The sequence below is a fragment of the Ixodes scapularis genome, unplaced genomic scaffold (assembly GCF_016920785.2).
Source record: "Ixodes scapularis isolate PalLabHiFi unplaced genomic scaffold, ASM1692078v2 PGA_scaffold4__175_contigs__length_147842914, whole genome shotgun sequence".
In the NCBI taxonomy this organism is placed as follows: Eukaryota; Metazoa; Arthropoda; class Arachnida; order Ixodida; family Ixodidae; genus Ixodes; species Ixodes scapularis.
In genome coordinates, this window is record NW_024609879.1 from 23,135,873 (window position 1) to 23,156,773 (window position 20,901).

Below are 20,901 nucleotides of genomic sequence, written 5' to 3' on the forward strand. Positions count from 1 at the left end.
CGTTTTTACCCGCCGCCTCGGGGTTTTTGTTATGAGATTATTCGTCGAAACTAAAAATTTGACCTTACAACCGTACATGAATTGAGACGAAAACACGTCCATGTATGCTTCTTTCCTACGGCCAAGGGCCAACAGGATAAAGGTCGGTATGCTTACTTCATTTTTCGAACAAGGCATTCCCTCTATAAGGCGGCTCAAAATGCATGGTACGCTTTGATTCCTCGGACAGCAAAAAAAATTGCAATCTTCATTGTATGGATATCTCTGTTGGACAAACAAAATGTACGTGACTTCATAGGTTATAATGCTAATAGAAATGTAATAAACTTCGTTTGTTCGAGAACACATATACCTTTAAGAAATATTCTATTCACTCTATGATTTAGGGTGGTTTCAAATGAAATCGGGCAGGCTAAAAGGATCTAATTTTTAATTTTGTCGATAAACATATTTGTTTTGGGGGCATTTTTCAAATGAAGTAGGGCGCAAACCGCGTGTTCCCCAGATCTTTTGTTCTCGAGTTACGAAGCGTAGAAGCCGCGGTAGCAGAAACTAGTGTTTTTGCCTGCCGTGCAGGTCGCGTGTTTGACACCCTCTGCTCGCGCTAATGTTTTTCTACATGCTTTTAACCTTTCCCCTTTTTTAATAAGTACTATAAAGATACCTTGACGTATTAAAATATTTCTAGGAGTTTGACTATTTTCTAAAAAAAATGTCAAACTCGCCACTCAGGTCGATTTTTGGTCAAATTTGACATGTCATTACTTTGTCTGCACTTAAGGTAAATTTTTTTTTGGCTCTATAGCAAGCCCAAAGCAGGCCTATTGAAGATATAATATCATTTTGATCTGTTGATTAGCCGTTCCGCTACCTTCACGTGAACGTTGTAAGAAATAAATGTTGAAAGTTCAAGGTCCATTTTTGTAAATTTTTATTTTTTTTAAATTCTTTTGGATATAATACTCCAATACAAGAAAGAACGATCTAGAAATGTAGTATTTCGGTTGTATGTCCTGTATTTGAGTCGCAATCGCGTGAATTGTGTGCTCATTTGACTGAAATGAGCAAACATTTCACATGATTGCGGTTTAAATATAGGACACAAAACCAAAATATTTATATATTAAATATGTATAAAGCAGGATCAAAGATAAAGGCGAAGGGCCGGTCCGGTTGATCTGCTGGCAGCTCTTCGAGATTGCGCGGGGCACGAGAGAGCGCCAGGCGCGAGCCCCGTGCAGAACCGAAAAAGACCGAGGCGCGCTGTCATGCGTGAACAATCGAGGTGTTTGTTAGCTGTGGCAATATCCTTCTAAAAATAGTTGATTCAGGAGTTTTCGATGATGCTCACGAAGTTTATAATTAGAACTATATGTCTATTTTCACTAATTAAAAAGTTAATTAGCGAATTTTAATTAATTAGCCGATTTATCGCAATAAATAGCCACCCACATAATGTCCGCCTGGCCATATAACCCACCTGCACGAACCGCGTTAATCGCATTAATGTAGCCTTACGGGTTTTTCAAGCAAATGTGTAAGAAAAAAAACACTCTGTATATATATATATATATATATATATATATATATATATTCTGACAGTAGGACATTGAGGTGCAACGAGAGGGACAAAAGGAAGAAAAGAAGTGGCTCGTAGACGGGAGAAGGACGAAGTGGCAGCAAGGACCCTGTAAAGTGCTTCGACAAACAGGACCCGTGAGCGACCGGCTACGAGACCTCAAGGCAACTCGAGAAGCATCTCGGACTTTCCCGGCTCACCGCAGTCAACTGAAACTGTACGTGTCAAGACAGACATTCAGTCAAGACGAGCATGGGACAAAGACTGCCGAGCGAGCAAAATGGGACAGTAGGACATTAATGTGCAACGGGCGGGACAAAAAGGAGGAAAAGAAGAAAAGGAAGTGAGTCGTAGACGGGAGAAGGCCGAAGTGGCAGCAACGAAAAAAAGCGATCTGTAACAGTATATATATATATATATATATATATATATAAATATATATATATATATATATATATATATATATATATATATATATATATATATATATATATATATATATATATATATATATATATATATATATATATATAGGTGAAACAGAATAGCTTGAGAACAATGGACCGGGAGAATGTAGTAAGTCAGAGATCCGTACTTGCGGAGTTGCTATGCTAGGAGTTTATTGTATGCATTACGACAGTTTCGCCGAGAGGCTCGGCTTCGTCAGAAGATGACATATTATTAGCGAAATTATGAAGTAACGAATGGAAGGGATTCAACCCTGATTGCAAATTTCTTGCATTATCTGCTTTATATCTGCAACAGCATTTTATAAAGTTTTTTGTATATAAACTCTTAAAAGCTAGAAACAATAAAACTGCACATGGAATCCTCTGGCCACGCTTGTACACGAATGAATTCTAGAGTGTTTATAGTTAATAAGATATTTGTAGTATTATCACATAAAAGCCTTAATTTGAACAAGACATACACAACTAAATGAGCAGTTGATAAACTGTCTCTTCAGCGGCCAATGTTGCTAAGCTTCTCTGACTATCTTCTTCTGGAGTGGACTACACTCCGCTGCAAGTACTCGCCTTTCACGCACCCTTTCAAAAATGCCATGAAACACTCCGTCAAGTTTCACACTAATATCGAAGCAAGGCAAACTTCGATTGCTTTTTATTTGATATAAATTATGTCAGGTTTCGTTATGTATCCTCACCATATGGTCACTTTCATATTATTATTCACTGAATTCGTTCAGTCAACATAACAAGAACTTTCAAGACAAGAATTACACGAATGCCATCAAAAGCAGCAATTAAAATGCTAATCAACAAATATTCGTCACTTCGGCAATGAACGTAACAATTTTACTGTATTGAAAGATAGTAGAGTGCGTCGATTTCATGGGGAATATAGCAATAATTTCACCGTCGCATCGATATGAAGTATTCAATCGAATAGGGTGAAACAATTCGTATAATGATGATAATTAGCGAGACAGTAAATATTGAAAACTGTAGTGGCTGGAACATGCATTCCTAAATAGTTTATCCAAAAATCCGTTAGAACACACGAGAAAGTCAGACCTCTTTGAAACACTTTCAACAGTCCAAAACATTTGGGCCAAGTAAACTTCGGTTTGTTTAATGAATTGGCTTGCAACTGTTATTGGCTACACAAGTCAGGCACTACATTCGTGTAAAGTAACTCCAGAGGAGCAAACATTTAACGATAATCATCAGGAATCTTGTGGAATACAATCAGGCAATCTTAAAAGGATATGAAACTATTGTTACGCCAGGTGTCATCCCTAGCACCGAAAAAAGCAGTGCCACGGGAGTGAAGACTGCCTCTTTTGGTCATTCTTGGTTAGAAAAATTTACCAGGACAATTCAGATCAAGGATCGCGTTTTTGTTCTTATGTACTTTCCTCTGGCTTCTACTGGCTTCGGATTTTCAATGAAGGAGGAAAACCGTGCCCATAGTGAATATTTAAGAACGACACTTCTAATGTACGAAAAAGCTTCAAATAAACCGAGAGGAGTTGAATGTGCAAAACACGTCATTTCCTGTGAATATGTTTAGACGTCGAGGTTATCTGGTGGAGCGCAAAACGTTGTGTTACAGCACAACTTCTAAGGCACTGTTACGTTTCTCTCGTGCTTTATTTAATACTAGTTCTTCTTACTAGCATGCCGTCCATTCCTCCGACACCAGGGTGCAGTATCTTGCATAAATCTGCCATGCTAAGTCCCACGCCCGGAAGACGACTTGGTGCTTCCGTGGCTGTCTTTGATTGTACCTTGTAGCAGTCATCCGTCTGTTGACTGGAATCATCAAATATCGTAGAGCTTCAATGAAAACATATATTATAAAGAAAGCAGGCTTTTGCTATTAAGTACAGGGAAAAGCCAAGGGGTCGACGGTGCTTGGAGAGACCGGATAAATAGGTTAGTGAACGTATTGAGCTAAAATGTTGTACGGAGGCAGCATAGGGGCGTGCATTAGAAGTATAAAAACTTTGCTGAAGAATCTAAGCTCAGCAAGAACTTTAAAATAAAACAAATAATTCAAATCCCCACCTACAGCGATCTCCCGCTAAGAAAAATGTGCCTGATTGGCGCGATAGCCGATAGGTGGCGGCACGTATGGTGGCAGGCGTATTCATCCATCCGGCGGCCACGACGGGCTCTTTCTTCAAACCCTGCAATAGCAGACGACGTTTCTGATCCGGTAGCGGGACTTTCTTTTGCCGTACAAATTATCAGCGCATGAAGACTTCATTCAACCAATAAAATATAAAAAAACGAAGATAACACGGGAACCATAAAAAAATTAAAAGCGCTAAAAACACGAAAGACTACTACTAGAGGAGGGAAGCACACCACAAAGTGCTACTTTCAACTGGCTTCATTTCCGAAAAAAAAACAACATACGTACCGCAATAACATAACAGATAATATAATCTTTACCTTAATTTATTGTCACATTATAAGCCCTAAACAATTGCAAGTATCTCAATTCGGAATCAAACAGCTTTACCTACGTAGCTGGCCTATGTCCCTTTGTCAAGCTCAAATAAAAAAAAAACGCTTTCGTTATCGCTCTTGTCTTCTTGTTTCGGTGGTTTGTTAGGATAACGGTGTAGTCAAAATAGTGTACACAGTCACATCTAGAGTGCCTTTATACACACGCGCGCTTTTGCCTGAGTGGTGACATCTCAGCCATTTTCCAGCCCAATCGTTTTTTAATGCATTTTGAAGCGCGCGCCATCTGGTGTCACTCAGCTCGAGCGCGTAGCTTTGTCTAATGCGTAGACGCCATTTTACCGCCCAAGTCACGCACCGAGTGCGCGAGAGCGTCACGTGCTGGCACATTCAGGGCAACAATGGATGTCTTCACCCTCAGACAGACAGACATGTAGGCACCCTATTCACATCTGCTACAGTGCGCTGCGAGATTATCCGAGCGGTTGATCGTAGTGACACCGCGTGCTCCCTCAGTCTTTCATTCACGCATTGCCGTATTGCCCCACGTATACCTTCACACAAGACAAGAAATTCTGTATACCGCGCTTAAGTTGCAACTTACATAACTTGCCACGTACTTTAATTAAGATTTGCATACTTATTGGTTTTATTTATTTATTTTTATTTATTTCAGGTTCCCTCAAGGCAAGTACATTGAAGAGGTGAGAGAGCTGTAAAATATTAAATATAAAATGGACATATTAGTAATAGCATTTTTAAACTTAACAATATCTGTGATGTTAGACATCGAGGCGGGAATGTGGGAAGGTCTCCGCGTGCTGGGGTGCCCCCGTGCGAGTGTGGCCTTGGCTCGAGCTGGTACCGCGGGCTGTTCTTTTTCCTTCCTTTCATACATCGAGTTGTGAGTTTGCGTTTGTCTCTTCTCTCTTCCCTCTTTACTGTTCCTTTCTATTGGTGCGCAATTTTAACCATGTTTTATCGATGTTTGTGGCATAAAAGTATATTGAAATAATGAAGTTTTAAAATTTAAAATACCAACCGTGTGGCTATGATCAAAGTGAGCAGATATGTAGAATGGTGGAGTTAGTAGTATATGACGAAGGATAATATTTTGATGAAATATTTTATAAAAAAGACACAAACGAAAAATTTTTCGGGGGTGATTTAGTAATAAGAGACCTAAAGTATTTTTCATGGTAGTAAAACTGGCAATGTGATGATGGTTTGTCAATATAAAACGAGCTGAGCAGTTTTTAATTGATTCTATAAGAGCAATTAGTGACGAGTGAGCGGGGTCTCACACAGCAGCAGCATAGTATAATTTTGGACGGATTAGGGCTTTGTACATGGTTACTTTTAAAGAAGACGGAGCGAAAAAGCAATTTCTTTTTAAGTATTCTAACATACGGTTAGTACTCTTAATTACGTATTCAATATGAATCTTCCAAGAAAGGTTATACAAGCTATGTGAACACCAAGATATTTGTAAACAGACACTGAAGCGATGGGATTACTGTTTAGATGATTAGTATGACGCACCGATTGAGCACGTGGCACTCTCATCGATTTGCATTTGTTAGTACTTAGTTCCATTAGCCACAGGTTACACTACAGTGATATACGATTAAGGTCAGATTGTAGAAGAATAGTGTCAGATATGTCGGTTATTTTCCGGCAATTACGCAATCGTCAGCAAAGAGGCAAATCGAAGACGACAAGTTGCACCCAATCATTAATGAAAATAAGACAGAGCGGCGGATCAAGCACTGTTCCCTGTTGGACGCCCGAGGTTACTGGAATAGTACACGAATTTGAATTATTATCTGTAACAAATTGTAGGCGGTTAGTTAAAAATCCATGAATCCAATTTAATACACAGGAGTCAATGTTAACTGATTGTTGGTTATGAAGAAGGAGTTTGTAGGAAACTTTTTCAAAGGCTCTTGAGAAATCCAGAAAACCAGAATCGGTTTCATTATGATTATCAAGAGAATTATGGAGATCATGCGGGAAGAATAGTAGTTTCGTCTCACATGAAAAATATTTCCTAAAGCCATGTTTTGAACTTGCTAAGAAGTCAATAGTGCCAAGAAATTTATCAGCTGCGAGTAAATGACGTGTTCAAATATTTTACATCGCACACTTGTGAAGGAAAGTGGTCGATAAATAGAGGCGTTTCATTTTTCGCCAGATTTATGTAAAGGAACCACCTTCCCAAACACTCAATCACTCAGGACTACGCCATGGTTAACAAGCAGCATATAAAGTTTTGAAAGATATATTCAACAATACATATTACAATTTTTTAAGAACTTCCTGTTAATCCCATCTATTCCGGCACAGGACGAACGCTTCATATTATTAATAATGCCAGCAACCCTAATCGCGTCAACTGCCACTGGGTTCAAAGGCAAAAAATCAGAAAACGACAATACCGGTACTTGCTTAACATCAGAGGTTGTAAAGGAGATACTAAAAGCATCATTTAATACACTTGCACTTTTAGTTACTGGTAAATCTATACCATCAGATGATTGAAGAAAAATGTTGGACTGACACTTGGGATTAACGACATTCCAAAGTTGTTTAGGATTAGTTGCGAACATGATATTTAGTGTATGATTAAAAAATGTGATTCAACTTCCGTAAGAGCTGATGTATATTCTTAATCAGCAGTTTTGTACGCAGCCCGCCGTGCATCAGCGGATGATTGTTTGGCAGCGCGAAACAGTCTTTTTTTTTTTCTATTTCGCGGACGCCTGAGATTAGAGATAAACCTAGGCGAGTTAGTGTTGCAACAAATCTTTCTTGGTGGTGTGTCCTTTTTAATTAATAATAAAACAAAAATTTTAAACAGCATCCATTAGACTCAACTTAGCACTCTGAAAACTTAGGTAAGTAATCACTAAGGAACTCAGGCAAGTACACGTTAAGTGACGTTAACTCGTGCATTCCCGTGTTCTGTCCTTCCGCATAATTTACTTAATTCGGTGAGCGAGAAGCAGAACCAAGAGTCCCTATTTTTTTTTTATTTTCGTTACTTTTCTATGATATGGCCAATGTTGTGCACATAAGGTGTTCCCACTGGTCTGATATTTGGCTTTTCCCGCTCCACCTTTCTCCTACCTCCACGAAGTTTCTTCAATGAGATATTTACCAACCCCTAAAAAGCATATTTGAGATGACCCCTTCCTCCAGTTTTAACGTGAAACATTCCTTGGCTAGGTGTGGTATTTCATGAAGGCCAAAATGAAAACTTGGGTTGAGCGCGTTGGTAACAGTGTCAAAAATACGAAAGAGTTAGACAAGGATGACGGACAGGACAAACATCTTTCTTTACTTTCAATACATTGAGGTTTTTATTGCCAGGCCGACAAGCATCGAGCTGCCGAAGACGGGGAAAGGGTTAGTGGGAAAGATTGAACACGCGAGAGAGAGAGAGTTAGGGGGGGAGGGTGAAAGGGGGTGGGCGTCCAGTCCGCCCTTAGTGTCTAACTCTTTCGTATTTGTGTAACCAAAAATGATGCCTGGATAAAAGCGTGGCCACGAGGCTTGACACTGGTTGGTTGGCGGGTGGGACAGGAGGAGTGAGTTGCTCGCGGTTGATTCGTTAACGGGTGGGCTCTGTGACCAGGAATACAGTGAGCAGGAGAGGTAGGCGAGGACGAGACTTGGGAAAAGATGAGCGGGTTAAAAGGTTCCAGAAGATCACAAGGTCTATAATTCCAAGTGTACACACGCCACAAGTAAAATTATGTGATGAAGAGCGCCGTGAACGTAGGCGTCTGGCTGAACAGGCTAAACGTGTTGCTAAACGATGATTTCAACGTTTGTAAGGCTATTACGTTTTACCTATGCAACACAATTCCCTAGCAATTAGCCATACACTTTTTCACCTAAAACTCAAAGCTATCTGCTCCTTGTGTGGGCAGGACTTAGACAATATTGCGTTTAAGCAAGTCGTGACTATACTTCTCCCAATTACTTTGAAGTGATTGGAGCATAGGGCTAAACTCGAAGCTATCACATAACAGAAGTGATTAAAGAGATTTAATCACTTGACAGAAGTGATTAAAGAGGAGGGAGGGGGCGAGGTCAAGGCGCAGGACACAGGAACACCCCCCCCCCCCCCCCTCTCCTCAGGCATTGCAGCACGACGCATTTGCAGCCTCGGAAAGCAGGCGAAGCGCGCGCATTTCAGCACGCTCGAACGTTGGAAATGGCGCCGGCCAGAAGCTCGGCTTGCCCCCGAACGCAAAAAGCACTCAGCGCGAGCTCGTAATTTCACTGCTGCAACGGCGGGCGTGCTCTGGTAAAAATCGATGTTCTTGCAGCCACGTGTTCGCGTGCTACCTTCGTTGCGTCTTGAATTGAGGTGAAACGTAGTCGAAAAGTACATTCTTCCGCGCGGTCGCGTCTTCTGCGAGAGAGATTAGAGCTGAATAAGTAAATTGAGGCGACAATAAACACCAAAGTTTTAAATTTATGTAAAAAATATCGGTTCGCCAACTACCCACGTTTACGTAAGAAAATTGTTTATTGTAGTTGTAAGCGAACATCAGCGCAATCAAAATATAAATATAATTTCTTGCATTACGCGGACGATTGTAAATCAATAAACCGGTGCTCTCGGCTTTCTGAAAACACGCAGCCACGGCTGAAATAGGCGTGCCCATGCCGCCGATCTTTACGTTCAGTATCAAACGGGCTCCGGAGAGCCGTTTGATTAAACCGGTACAGTTTGCCGGTCACCGGTCACCCGTCTGTGCAACATTCTCAACGGTTTGAACAAGCGTGCGACAACTTTGCCCAAACAAGTGGCCCATTTACTCAGACGAGTGACCCGATTGCCAAAGAAGTGACCTGTTTGCCCAAATACGTGGCCGTTAGGGCTCATACGGGGGACCCCTTTGAGCCATACGGGCGACCCGTTTGACAAACTGGTGACCGGTACGGCTAAACTGTTACCAGTATAAACCTGTTTACTTTCATACAGGCTCCAAATGACTTTTTTCAGTAGGGCTGTGAAAGTACTTGTAAATGTAATATATTTTAGCACACATTTTTTTCACCGTCATGATACCAGGTTTTTTATGTTAATCGGTAGCGTATTTTGTTCACGAATAAGGTAAATGTAATTCTTGACCATTCATCGGTAGCTTTCTAAGATGTTATTTTTCTGTCATTGATTTTCATGCCACACGTGTATGCTACCTAATATAGCATTTTACAAACGCCGGTAGCTACCCACAAAAACACCTAAAATAACGTGGACATCCCGAAAACTGGAACGGCATACGGCTGAAGAAAATGTCTCGAACGGCTTAGAAGGCATTATCAAGAAAACGTCTCCGAATCAGTGTTGCGGAGTTGCCACTCCGGAGTTGGAATGATTCCGGAATCATTCCGAATTTTCGCGACCCCGGAATGGAATGGGAGTGGAATGGCGGCAACGGTGGGGGGAATGGAGTGGGAATGGAATTAGGTGTCTTTTGCCCGGAATGGAATGAGAATGGAATGAGCCCGGTTCTTCTATTTTTTTTTTTTTTTTTAGTGTTTACGGTTAGCGAATTTGAGCCAGTCGGCTAGCCAGTTGCCCAGAAATAAAATGAGCGGGCGGGAAACAGCTAACCCGCGTGGAGCTCTAGACTTATGCGCAAAAAATACAATACAAAAAAGAAGCGTCAAAGTAAAGAGTAGAGGGGGGGGGGGGGGGCGGGTGGCGGTGGCACCTTTCGCACAGGCGACGGGCTTTACTGGCGTCACACGAGAGCGATCGAAACAAGAAACCAAGCACCAAGCAAAAGAAACGAAGGCATGGAGAATACACGCGTGCAAAGACAGATCTGAGAGCGGGGGACGACTCATAACTCGCAGAGCTCTGATAACTCGTTGACTCGCGCGCCGCCGAAAGATGATCAGTTATTGTTTTCGTATAGTTCGAGGAGCGTTGTTTAGCAGGCGGCCAACCCTGCTGCCTTCCACGTTCATTTGCGCGCACTCCTTTGAAGTGCTAACTGTGGATTTGCTTCGACAATAAAACAAAGCAAGATTCACTTCTCTCTTCTCTTGCGCTTTGCTCCGACACTTGTTTTATTATTCTGCATTTTTACGTGTAAGTCCGCCTTTTACTTGAACTTTCTTCCGATGCTTGTTTTCTGGGTTATATTTTTACATTCAGGTGGGTTAGGGTTACAAGAAAGCTAGCGGATTCCCGCTCATTTCCTTCGACTTTAGACTCTGCCTACTTTTTTTCACCTTGCGATGGACCGCTGCGGACGCTATGAGTCGCCCCAGGCAATCCAGCACCGTGAGTGGAACTACACGCAAGGCGCGTTGCTGCGCCCCAGGGTCACGCGACACTCGGGAGGCACTGGATTAGTTTCGATGGCTCTCGTCCTGTCTGGTGCGGTCCATCGTAAGGTGAAGTAAATTGTCGTCACCGCTCTTGTCGCGTGACCGAACTGACTAGACCTGCAGAAAGACTGTTTCGTGACATGGTCTCTAGTGCTGCGCCGTAGAAGTTGCACTTTGTCAGAGGATGTGTTCCTGCCACTGTGCATGGAGTCGCTTCCAGCAGCGTACTAACCTTATTGCTGTGCAGGTAGTTGAAGAATACAGTACCTAATATAGCTTATTTCTGCGCCACGCACAAACTGGATATTTTTTATTGTCTTATCAAACAAAAAGGCTGGCCGCGTATGTCCCAGAAGACAAATGCAAAAAAAAAAGTTTGCCAAAGAAAATTAGTGGATTTACGTTTTGCTGTTTGTTGCGAGCCACGTGGTCGAAAGGCCGACGTTTTAAACAAGCATCGACATATCAAGAGGCTTTCTCGATGTTTGCAGTACAATGTAAACAAACACTTCGTGCCACTGGCGCTCCGCTTAGTAAAATCAGTGTTTTTTTTAGGCATTTTGCATTTTGTTGCAATTGTCTATGCGTTTGATAATGTCAGCTTTATGGTGCTTATACCGGCAACACAATGTACCTGTCAAGAGCCAATTTTTACGTTCTGGAATTAGAGGAATGGAATGGAACGATCCAGCCATTCCAGGAGTGGGAATGGGCCCAGTGTCCCCATTCCTAGGAGTTGAAAGGAATGGAATTATCGAAAACTCTAATTCCCCGGAATGGAATTGGAATGGAATGGGGGTGCCCATTCCGCAACACTGCTCCGAATGGCTCTCATCAGAAAATCAAATACAAGTGCACAAAGGCACAACTGCGCATCAAGAAAAAAGAAGTTGGGGCTCCAATTCACTTTAGGAATGTGGTTGGACTGCGAAGCTGTGGTATCACCTGCAACGATTGTCCACTGCACTAGAGACCCTACAAATGGAAAACGCCACCTTGATGTGGTCCAGTCTTTGACGTCTCAGAGATCTTCCGGTTTATAAAAGGAATGAACAGAGGTCACCTTAACACCGCTGCTGGAAAGGCAGATGAAACGTTCAACCACCCATTCTCCAGTTCAAAGTGAAAAGAACGAATGAGTGTAAGACTTGTTACGATGTTTCGTATACTCTTCTCAACTAAGTTGCATCCTCCAAGATGTAATATTGTAAAGCCGAAAGCCCCTGTTAAATATCCAAGTTTATTGTCCGCGCAGCATTTATGCTTTCTATCACTGGTGATATAAGCAAGCTCAACAGGCTTGCAAAGGCTGGGCGGGGCGACCGGAAGTCGCTTGGGACGGAAGCGGTATTTTATGTTTGTAAACAGCAAAAGGGTCTAAATATACCAAATGAATGACGGAAAAAGCGCACCAAAACTTTTTAAAAGTGAAAGGCTAGTGACGTCACTCCCCACGTCGCAAGCTGCCGTTTCCGCGGCAGCTTGTCAACTTTAATCTTTACAGGAAAAACGTATGCGGCGAGCGCGACGTGCTTTGCATTGTTAGTAGGAGCGCCTTATCATCAATTATCTGGATCGGATGCTTGTTTTGTGCTTGTTCTTTACTGGAACAAATTCTGCGCTGTATGTTGTATGCCTGATGTCCACTTTTCGCTTCAATCGATGAAGGTATCTTAATTTCCGTGAGGTCGACGACACGAAAAAAATCAAGCAATCCGATCTTTGACTTAACTTGTGAGTTAACTTAAAACAGTTGCTTAAATGCGGAGAGAAGTTTGAATACCATGATAAGGTTATGGAACGGTTTGGTCTAAAACAGTTTTTGCGAGGTATTCTACCATTCGTTTGAAACTGATTGTGAGAACGCGAGAAATTTACATCGGTTAGAAAAAAAAGTGAAAGCCGTTTACAAATCCCTGTAACGCCGAATTGGAGCGCAGCTCTTGAGGAGGAGGAGTGAAGGGTACTGAGGGGAGGGTAGACCCATCCTCCTCCCCTCATTCTTTAATATGCTCCGGGGGGGCGGTCACGTGACCTCGGTGGGGGGGGGTGTCACGTGACTTCGGGGAGGGGGGTCACGTGACCTCGGGGGGTCACGTGACCTCAGAGGGGTAACGTGACCTGGGGGTCACGTGGGGGTCACCTTGGGGTCACGTGACCTTGAGATGACCTTGGGAGGGGTCACGTGACCTTGGGGGTCACGTGACCTTGGGGAGGAGCACGTGACCTCAGAGGGGTCACGTGACGGGGGTCACGTGACCTTCAAAGGGTCACGTGGGGTCTTGGGGTCACGTGACCTTGAGATGACCTTGGGAGGGGTCACGTGACCTCGAGGGGTCACGTGACCTTGGGAGTCACGTGGGGTCACGTGACCTTGAGATGACCTTGGGAGGGGTCACGTGACCTGGACGGGTCACGTGACCTTGGGGGTCACGTGACCTTGGGATGACCTTGGTTACGCCGACGGCGACGCCGACGGCGACGGCGACGGCGACGGCGACGGCGACGCCGCTCAAGCCGGGAACGGGCCCCTAAGAGCTGCGCTCTAAAAGGCAGAGCCGTGACGCACCAAGAAGTCAGCTGCGAAGAATGCTCTGTGACTGGGTAAAAACACAACGAAGTATCAAACTACGGATATCGTAAGACGGGTAGTGGAAAAGCTAAGTCGGGCTACCAGTGTTCAACATTATAAAAGAGATCGAAAGTTAAAGAAAACCAAGAAGAGTACACGAAAGAGATGGGAAAGAATGCGATCGAGAAACGAGAACTTTAATTGCCAGAAGCCAGGTCCTACAGCATCAATGGGCGGAAAAGAAAAGGCTGCATTTTCCTACATCATTGACACTGACAAACACGTAAAATCGTTAAGGCCCTCCCGTATGATCTGCGGGTGAACGGGAAGGAATGTAAGGTACTGAGGGACAGGGCTCGCACCATGGAGTTGGTGCACCCGTCATACGTGAACCAAGGAAATTATGCCGGTAAATGTGCCAAAGTAGTTGAAGAACATAGTGTATGCTTTCCTATGCTCAAGGTTAAAATGGAAGGTGCATTTGGCTAGATGACGACAGAGACAGCTGTCTCGCCAAACCTTCCTGCACAGTATCTGTATCTTTTCTTAAAAAAATCGCGAACGTGCTAGCGGACCGGGGTGTTGTTTCGGAGAAGTTACGGTACTGGAGCTAATCAGAGCACAAGTTCGGAAGCATTCCCGTCAACTTACTTATAGCGGGACAGAAATATCTGGGTTGCCGGTTAGGCTCATTCAGGAGTCTCAAACACGTCGCACGCGGGCTGCATCCGGCCCGCAAGTGTCCCGTGGCTGCCAGCACAAGTTCTCTGGAGCGCTGCATGCGTTAGAAATAAGGACCTCTTCTCCAGAAATAACAGTAATGCCATTACTGTAATGGAATTCCAGTAATTAAATTACTTTTTGGAGTAATGAGTCATGTAAGGAATCACTTATCTAGGCTAGTAATTTAGTAAAGTAATGAATTATTTTCAGGCAGTAATTTCGAGGAAATTACTCATGACTTTCGAAATTACTTTTGTCTTAAATTAGAAACTTCGTTTGCAAGCTTTAAAAAAGAGAAAAATTATTTTGCATGGTGAAATGTTGTTAAAACTTTTAAAGCGCATCAGAGAAAATAATCGATGGCCACCTGAGCGCAAAGCCTCGTACGAAGAGCTGAACAAACGCACAAAGGATGGCTGGAATGCGAAGGAAAAAAAGCTTCCGTGTAGACATTGTTGGAAGCAAAGGCTTACGAACTGTATGCACGACAGATTCACGGCGTCGCGTCATCACGAGATACACCTTTCCGAAAAACGCTCCTAGGCCGCCGCCATGTTGCTGATGCTGATGCAGCTGGCGCGACTCTCGCGTCCTCTATCAGCAAGAGATTTTCTGCCGCTGTCTGGGACTGTGAAGACCCGCTCAGCGCGGTTCTCTACCTACATTTTAGCGATTTTGCATTCGACGTTTTCTCGCCCCTCTTGAAAGTTTCCACTTGAATTTTTTTTATGCGTGCTGTGTATCCTTTTTGTGTTATCTTCCATTGTGGGAAATAATGCTGGTAAGTGCCTGCCATACAAGCTGTTCTGCTCGACTCGACATTTACGGGACACGAGGGAGGTGAAGGACGTCAAACGACCCTCGACGCGATTTTGCGAACATTGTTCTCCCCCCTCTCGGAGATAATCCGCGTAGAATCCTCAGTCATCTCCAAAAATAGTTGTCCGGGTTGGGGTCAGAAACGGGTCAGTCGCGTTTGTTTCTTTGCCTTGGTGCCGTTCTGAAAAAAAGAAGCTCTCCCCAAAACGTGCCCCAGAACGAAGTTATTTCGGATTCCGTCCGAATGTCAAGATGTGACTGTCGTCGGCTGTGACTGTGGTATTTGAGATCTTTTTCAAATAAAATTTTTTCGGATAACGCTGCATTGTGTGGTACGTACGATATGTTGTTCGAATGTTAACACTTCTTCAATTCTATGTCCGTGCCCTGTCCATCGGTAAACACGTTATTCGTGAGCGTGAAAAATGCGTGCCTTTCGGCCCTCTTCTGTTGCAATTTACTTTTGTTAGCAAAGCGCTTTGTCGTTTCACATGTGGCGAATCCCGCGGTGCCGTCAAAACATATCGTAAGAAAAAAACAAAAAACTAGAACTATACATTCCTGTCGCATTCGTTTTGTCGCACCCGTATCCAACAAAAAGAGTTTACATGTTCTTTCTTGTTGTTGCTTTTTTCTGTTTTCTTTTTAAAGGTGGCACAATGCTTTCTCAAATCCTCGGGAAAATACATGTACCATGAAACACAAAATATAGCGCGAAAAGAGAATTTAGCCGCCAGCAGCGTTTGAAACTGCGCCTACGCAGGCTGCGCCTAGTGAAATCACAGTCCACTCGATTGGGGTTAGGAGGGACGCCGGTGAGAGTTTAGCCACAAACTCAGTGACTGGGCTCGAAAACATTTTGTTGGCCCTGGGATAGAGTGTTTTTTGGAAAGGTGTATACTTCGTTCATCCCTAAGATAACTGCGGTGTGAGCGGCAAGTTTACCACAATCAATCAAACACCATTCTTTAATCACCTGGCCCGTCCTTTTTTCTCCGCGTAAGCATGAACGAGAGAGTGGTTACGTGGCAAAAGTAAGACGTGGGACTGTTCCAACGAGCACGTAGCTTCCACCTCACTGTCAGCTTGGGGGTGAACGGCTTATAGGCTACAAGGCGAAGGACACGTCACCAGTAAGGTCAAGAGATTTTTATACCTAAGAGGACAGAACAAACAGATCCCCCGCCTTCTCGCTCTCTCGTCACGCACCAACAACAAAAGACCGGAATACATTGTTAATTCGAAATGCCTTGTCAAAGCCCCAGAACGTTGTCTGCGTCCTCGAGCAAAGCAGGTGCAGTTCGTGCTATGCCTCGCTGCCTTCCCTTGAAAAGTTTATTCGGGAATACCCTTACAAGGAGATATCGCCCTCCGTTTGTTGGTAAAATACACAATTTACGAAGCTTGCGCCATTTTTTCCCTCAACTGGCGACGCGTCTGCTAAGCAATTATCCTGGCCCTTTGTGGAACAATGCGCAAAACCTTGGGCTCTTCGGGTGTTTTGAAAAAATGCTCCTTGAAAGAAAATGACCCAGAATATGTCAACTATAATCGGCGACAACTCTTCTTGGCAATGCAGTGCAGGGTACAGACACGCGTTCCCTCTCCCATTTTGAGCACTAAATAGAGCTGTGGGCGGGCTCTCTTCCTCTCCCCGAAAATTCCAACAAAAGTTGTTGGCGAGCATAGTAAGTGCTTTTGGGAGAAAAGAATTAAAAAGCGTCCGAGGCGGAAGGGAAACGTTTCACGTGACGACTCCTCGCAAGAACGAGCTGCCGTTGCCCAACTTAACAAACTGACACGGACTACAATTTCTAACGGAGACATATCACCCTTTTGGTAAGAACCTTCTCCGTTAAATGAACAGCGAAACCGGTGAGTCGACTGCCTTTCTGAGTCACATCTAAAAAAGCTATATTCATCATGTTAGACACTTATCTCGTGTGCGCCAGGAAAACCACTGTTCAGTGTGGATCACTTTGAGACGCATAAGGTTGTCGCGGTTTGAAACAGGAAGATCTGAGCTTTGGTACATGTGGACCAACTCAGCTCTTTGACGTCATATCACCGTGTTGGCGCTGCTGTCGACACTACGCATGCCCAGTGCCCCGCTTCTACCGGATCTGGTTCCTGCCCACGGGCTGTCTGGGCAAACGAGGGCTTGTTTTGTAAACAATGTATTGGTGTACACGGTAAATAAAATGAGCACGAATTACTACCTCAAGGTATTTAAAAGAAATGTCAAAGTAATTTCATTACTTTTAGAAAGTAATTTAATCTGCGGTGATTTGTAATGTAATTTAATTATATTTTTGCTGTCTTCAAAAAAGTTATTAGTAATGTCATTTAACTACTTTTTGAAAGTAATTTTTCCATCTCTGCTCTTGTCGTCCATTTATTTCCACTAGAAGCGTAGCATGGATTTATGACACCTTAATATATCTGCCGCTAATGTTTTCTTTTAGAGCGTGGATCGTTTTGTCTTACATGCCGTTAAGATGCAAGTAGTTTCTTTTAATTTTGATATAACAATCGTCAGGAAAGAAAAAAAAAAACACAGTACGAAAATAATTTTTTTTAGACATACTAACTCAGATACTTTCCGATAGAATAAGCAACACAGTAATAATTCACGGCATGGTTTCTACAGTCTACAGTCAAAGCCACTGGCGCGGAGGCGGAGTAGCAGCTTCTTCGTTGCGGAGGGCTTAGAGTAGGGGGAAACGCGTTGTACCAACATTTTATTATATATATTAACCCCACCCTATGTTGGCCATCGCCATTTTGTGGGTGGGATATCGTTCCCCCTCACTCAAACGAGTTTGAGACCCCTGGCCCTGGTTCGTCTAACCACAACTTGATGGCAGCGATAACCCAGGAAATAACATAACAGCCAGTGATTGCGACAAAAAAAAAAAACGCGTAGGCGAAACCGGGGATATGAGTCTAAGGGACGAGCAGCCTTCCTTAAATATTGAGTCAAGTGGACAGCCATCAAAGCCCAAGTCGGATTACTTTGAAATTTCACTAAGCGTTAGTCGAATAGATCTAATTCAAGAACAACAGAGAGATTACTAGTCCAGTCACTGTTGGGATTCTATTCCTGAGGGAACAGCTCGGAAGAACAAAACACTTTTCGAAAAGAACGGCAACTTATATCCAGGGTACAGTGATCGTCGCGGGGTTGTGATAAAGAAGTCGTAGTGCCACAAAAATACCGTGCAGATTTCATAGCCGTATGTCATAAAAAGTCCTGGACAGGACAAATGGGTATCACAAACAACCAAAAGAAATGTTTCTCCAAGATTACTACTGGCCGAATTGTATTAAAGATGCCGAAAACTTCGTAAGATGTTGTGATGTCTGCCAAAGAGTCGGCAAGCCAATCAAATGGTGGAAAGCCCTTCTAAAGTTAGTACCAATAAAAACAACATTTTCGAAGCCTTGTCGTGGATATTGCTAGACCACCGCCTTCAACAAAAGCAGGGTCCACATGTGTCCTGACAATGCTATGTCCGACAACGAAGTTTCTGGAGGCGGTTTCACTCAGAGACGTTTTCTCAGCAACCGTTGTAGATGCTTTCAGTATTTACTTGTGTGGCATTTTGTAAGGAAATCCAGATGGACCCGATCATGGTAGCCTATTTGTGAATGCATTAACTACAACCTTTCTAAAGAAACTGCGAAATAAAATTATTCACCGTTCAATGTACCACCCTCAATCTAGCAGTGCAGAGAAGTGGCAATCACTTTTAAGTGATTACTACGTGCTGCTTGTTTTGAGCACGCAAAAGAATGGAACAGCAGTTTACCCGGAGCTGTGCTTTCTTTAAGAGCAGTGTCAAATGAAGCGACAAGGCTTAGTTCCGCGGAACAAGTTTACGGCAACACATTGAGATCACCACTAAGAATTACTAAGAAAGTGTGCTAAAGTTCAGAACCAGACGTCACAGTTGTTTAACATGTGTTGGGCTTAATTAACAAAATACAGGTGATGCAGGACATTGTCATAGAAAACGTAAAAAACATGTCATCTATCCGCTAAGAGATATTATGACAGGCACAAATAAAACGTCGAGAATTCCGGGTTGGACAGGAAGTGATGGTTCTAAAACCATCACAACAGACCAAAGAAGTTCACTGGAAAGGACCAGAACAGTGAGAGAAAACTGTCGGACTCGAAATATGTAGTTTCTAGGCAAAGAAAAAAGCTAACACTTACTATTGCAATTTTCTGAAACCCTATCTTATGTGGGAGATGATGGCTAACTTCACTCTAGACGAAATGGTGGAAATGTCATTACGAGCCATTCCGGGTCCAGAAGTACCTTCCGAACTGCATGCAAGTGACGAAGTAATTGCAATTCCAGCAAAACTGTCAGAATTTAGCAAAATGGACAATTGGGCGAGTTGGTAAGAGTTCATAATTACTTACAGCACGACTGGGACAAGGACAGACAGAGGAGAAAACACAAGACAAGCGCTGAACTAGCAACTGATTCTATTGAAAAGAAAAGACATGTGATGCTGCTGTTGCTCATGCAGGCATGCCCCTCCGTGGCCCTGGCAATTCTTCTTTCACTCAATACGAAACCGGCCAAGTTATCCGAGATCCAAAAAGCCGATCTCGCTCTTTATCAAAGTCACTGTGGGCTGGCTGACACACAAGGATCCGGTTTGTGTTATGTGGTACGTCTCCATCATTTCTCGGGGTAGTTTGTGGCTGTGTCGGAACATCACTGTGGTCTTGTTAAAAAGGGGGTTGGCATCCGCAATCCCGGCAATGCATCGCGAGATGCGTGTGAGCGGTTCCTTTCATAGAACTGTGGTGTTCTCGTAGTCTTATGTTGAGTCAACGCCCAGTTTGTCCTATGTAGGCACGCCCGCAGGAAAACGGAATCTTGTAGACCACGCCTTCTATGCAGGCGACAAACTGCACTCCGTGTTTGATGCTGCAGCCGCTGTGAGACTTAGGATGGTTATTTCTCGCGCGTTTGTTGACTGCGGAGCACACAGGGCTCAGCTTGTGGTGGGCGGAAAAAACAACATTCACGTTGTATCTTGAGGCGACTTTCTTGAGCCCGTGGAAACGGCGGTGGATGCACGGTATAACTGTGGTTTTCTTTTTCTCTTTCTGCTCGAGGTCACGTTGCTCTATCGCGGGATCTGTTTTAAGGTGTTTCACGATTTTTTTTCAAGCTGAAGAAATGACCGATTTAGGATATCCCGAATCCTTGAGCCGTTAAATTTGGGACATAAAGCTGGAATTCAAATTGTGTTTGCATGTGCTTGTTAGAGCAGTCCTCAGACAGGAAAATGCGATACCTTGTTTGACGAGTTTGGAGTGGGCTGATGGAAAGTTAGGAAGAGCCTTCGCTATTCTGGGACTGTAACATCAGCAAACAGGATCGTCCCCCACTTCGATGCGGAGATCAAGGAACTGAATGAGGTTCTGTTTTGGGGCTTCATAGGTGAAGTGAAGTCCTAGCCTTTTTTCCGGGAAGATCTTCAGCCCATCGTCAAGCTTCTGATGGAAATTAGCCCTCTCAACGAACACCAAATAATCGCCTATGTACCTAAACACTTTTTTGGTGTTATTCTCCCAGCAGGGTTCCAGATCCCGATCGATCTTGCCTAGGAAGATGTTACTGAGCACAGGAGCTACCCTGGACCCTATGCGTACGCCGGACTTCTGTATGTACACCTTGTCCTGCCATCCAATGAGTGTGGACTTTAAATAAACGTACAGGAGTTCGAGAAACTCTTCTACCGTAATTCCGCATCGCGTCCTGCAGGCGCTTTCGTCGTTGTGTTCTGTGATGCACTCCTTGACCCTAACCATGAGGTCGTCGTGTGGCATGGAATAATATAATTCTTCAACGTCGATGCTGAACGCGCTGCACCCGTGTGGG

At 43.6% G+C, this 20,901-nt stretch overlaps 1 protein-coding gene across 1 annotated transcript in view; it reads right to left on the reverse strand.

Moving 5' to 3' along the window:
- Nucleotides 1–3,590: 3,590 nt before the first annotated feature.
- Nucleotides 3,591–20,901, reverse strand: part of LOC115323545 (venom metalloproteinase antarease-like TtrivMP_A) — a 195,646-nt gene continuing 178,335 nt past the window's right edge. Inside the window, exons 12-13 of the mRNA XM_040217617.1 lie at nt 3,717–3,855; nt 3,591–3,626 (exon numbers count right to left, since the gene is read on the reverse strand). Coding sequence (XP_040073551.1) covers nt 3,591–3,626; nt 3,717–3,855 — 175 coding nt within the window. The remainder of the gene's footprint in view (nt 3,627–3,716; nt 3,856–20,901) is intronic.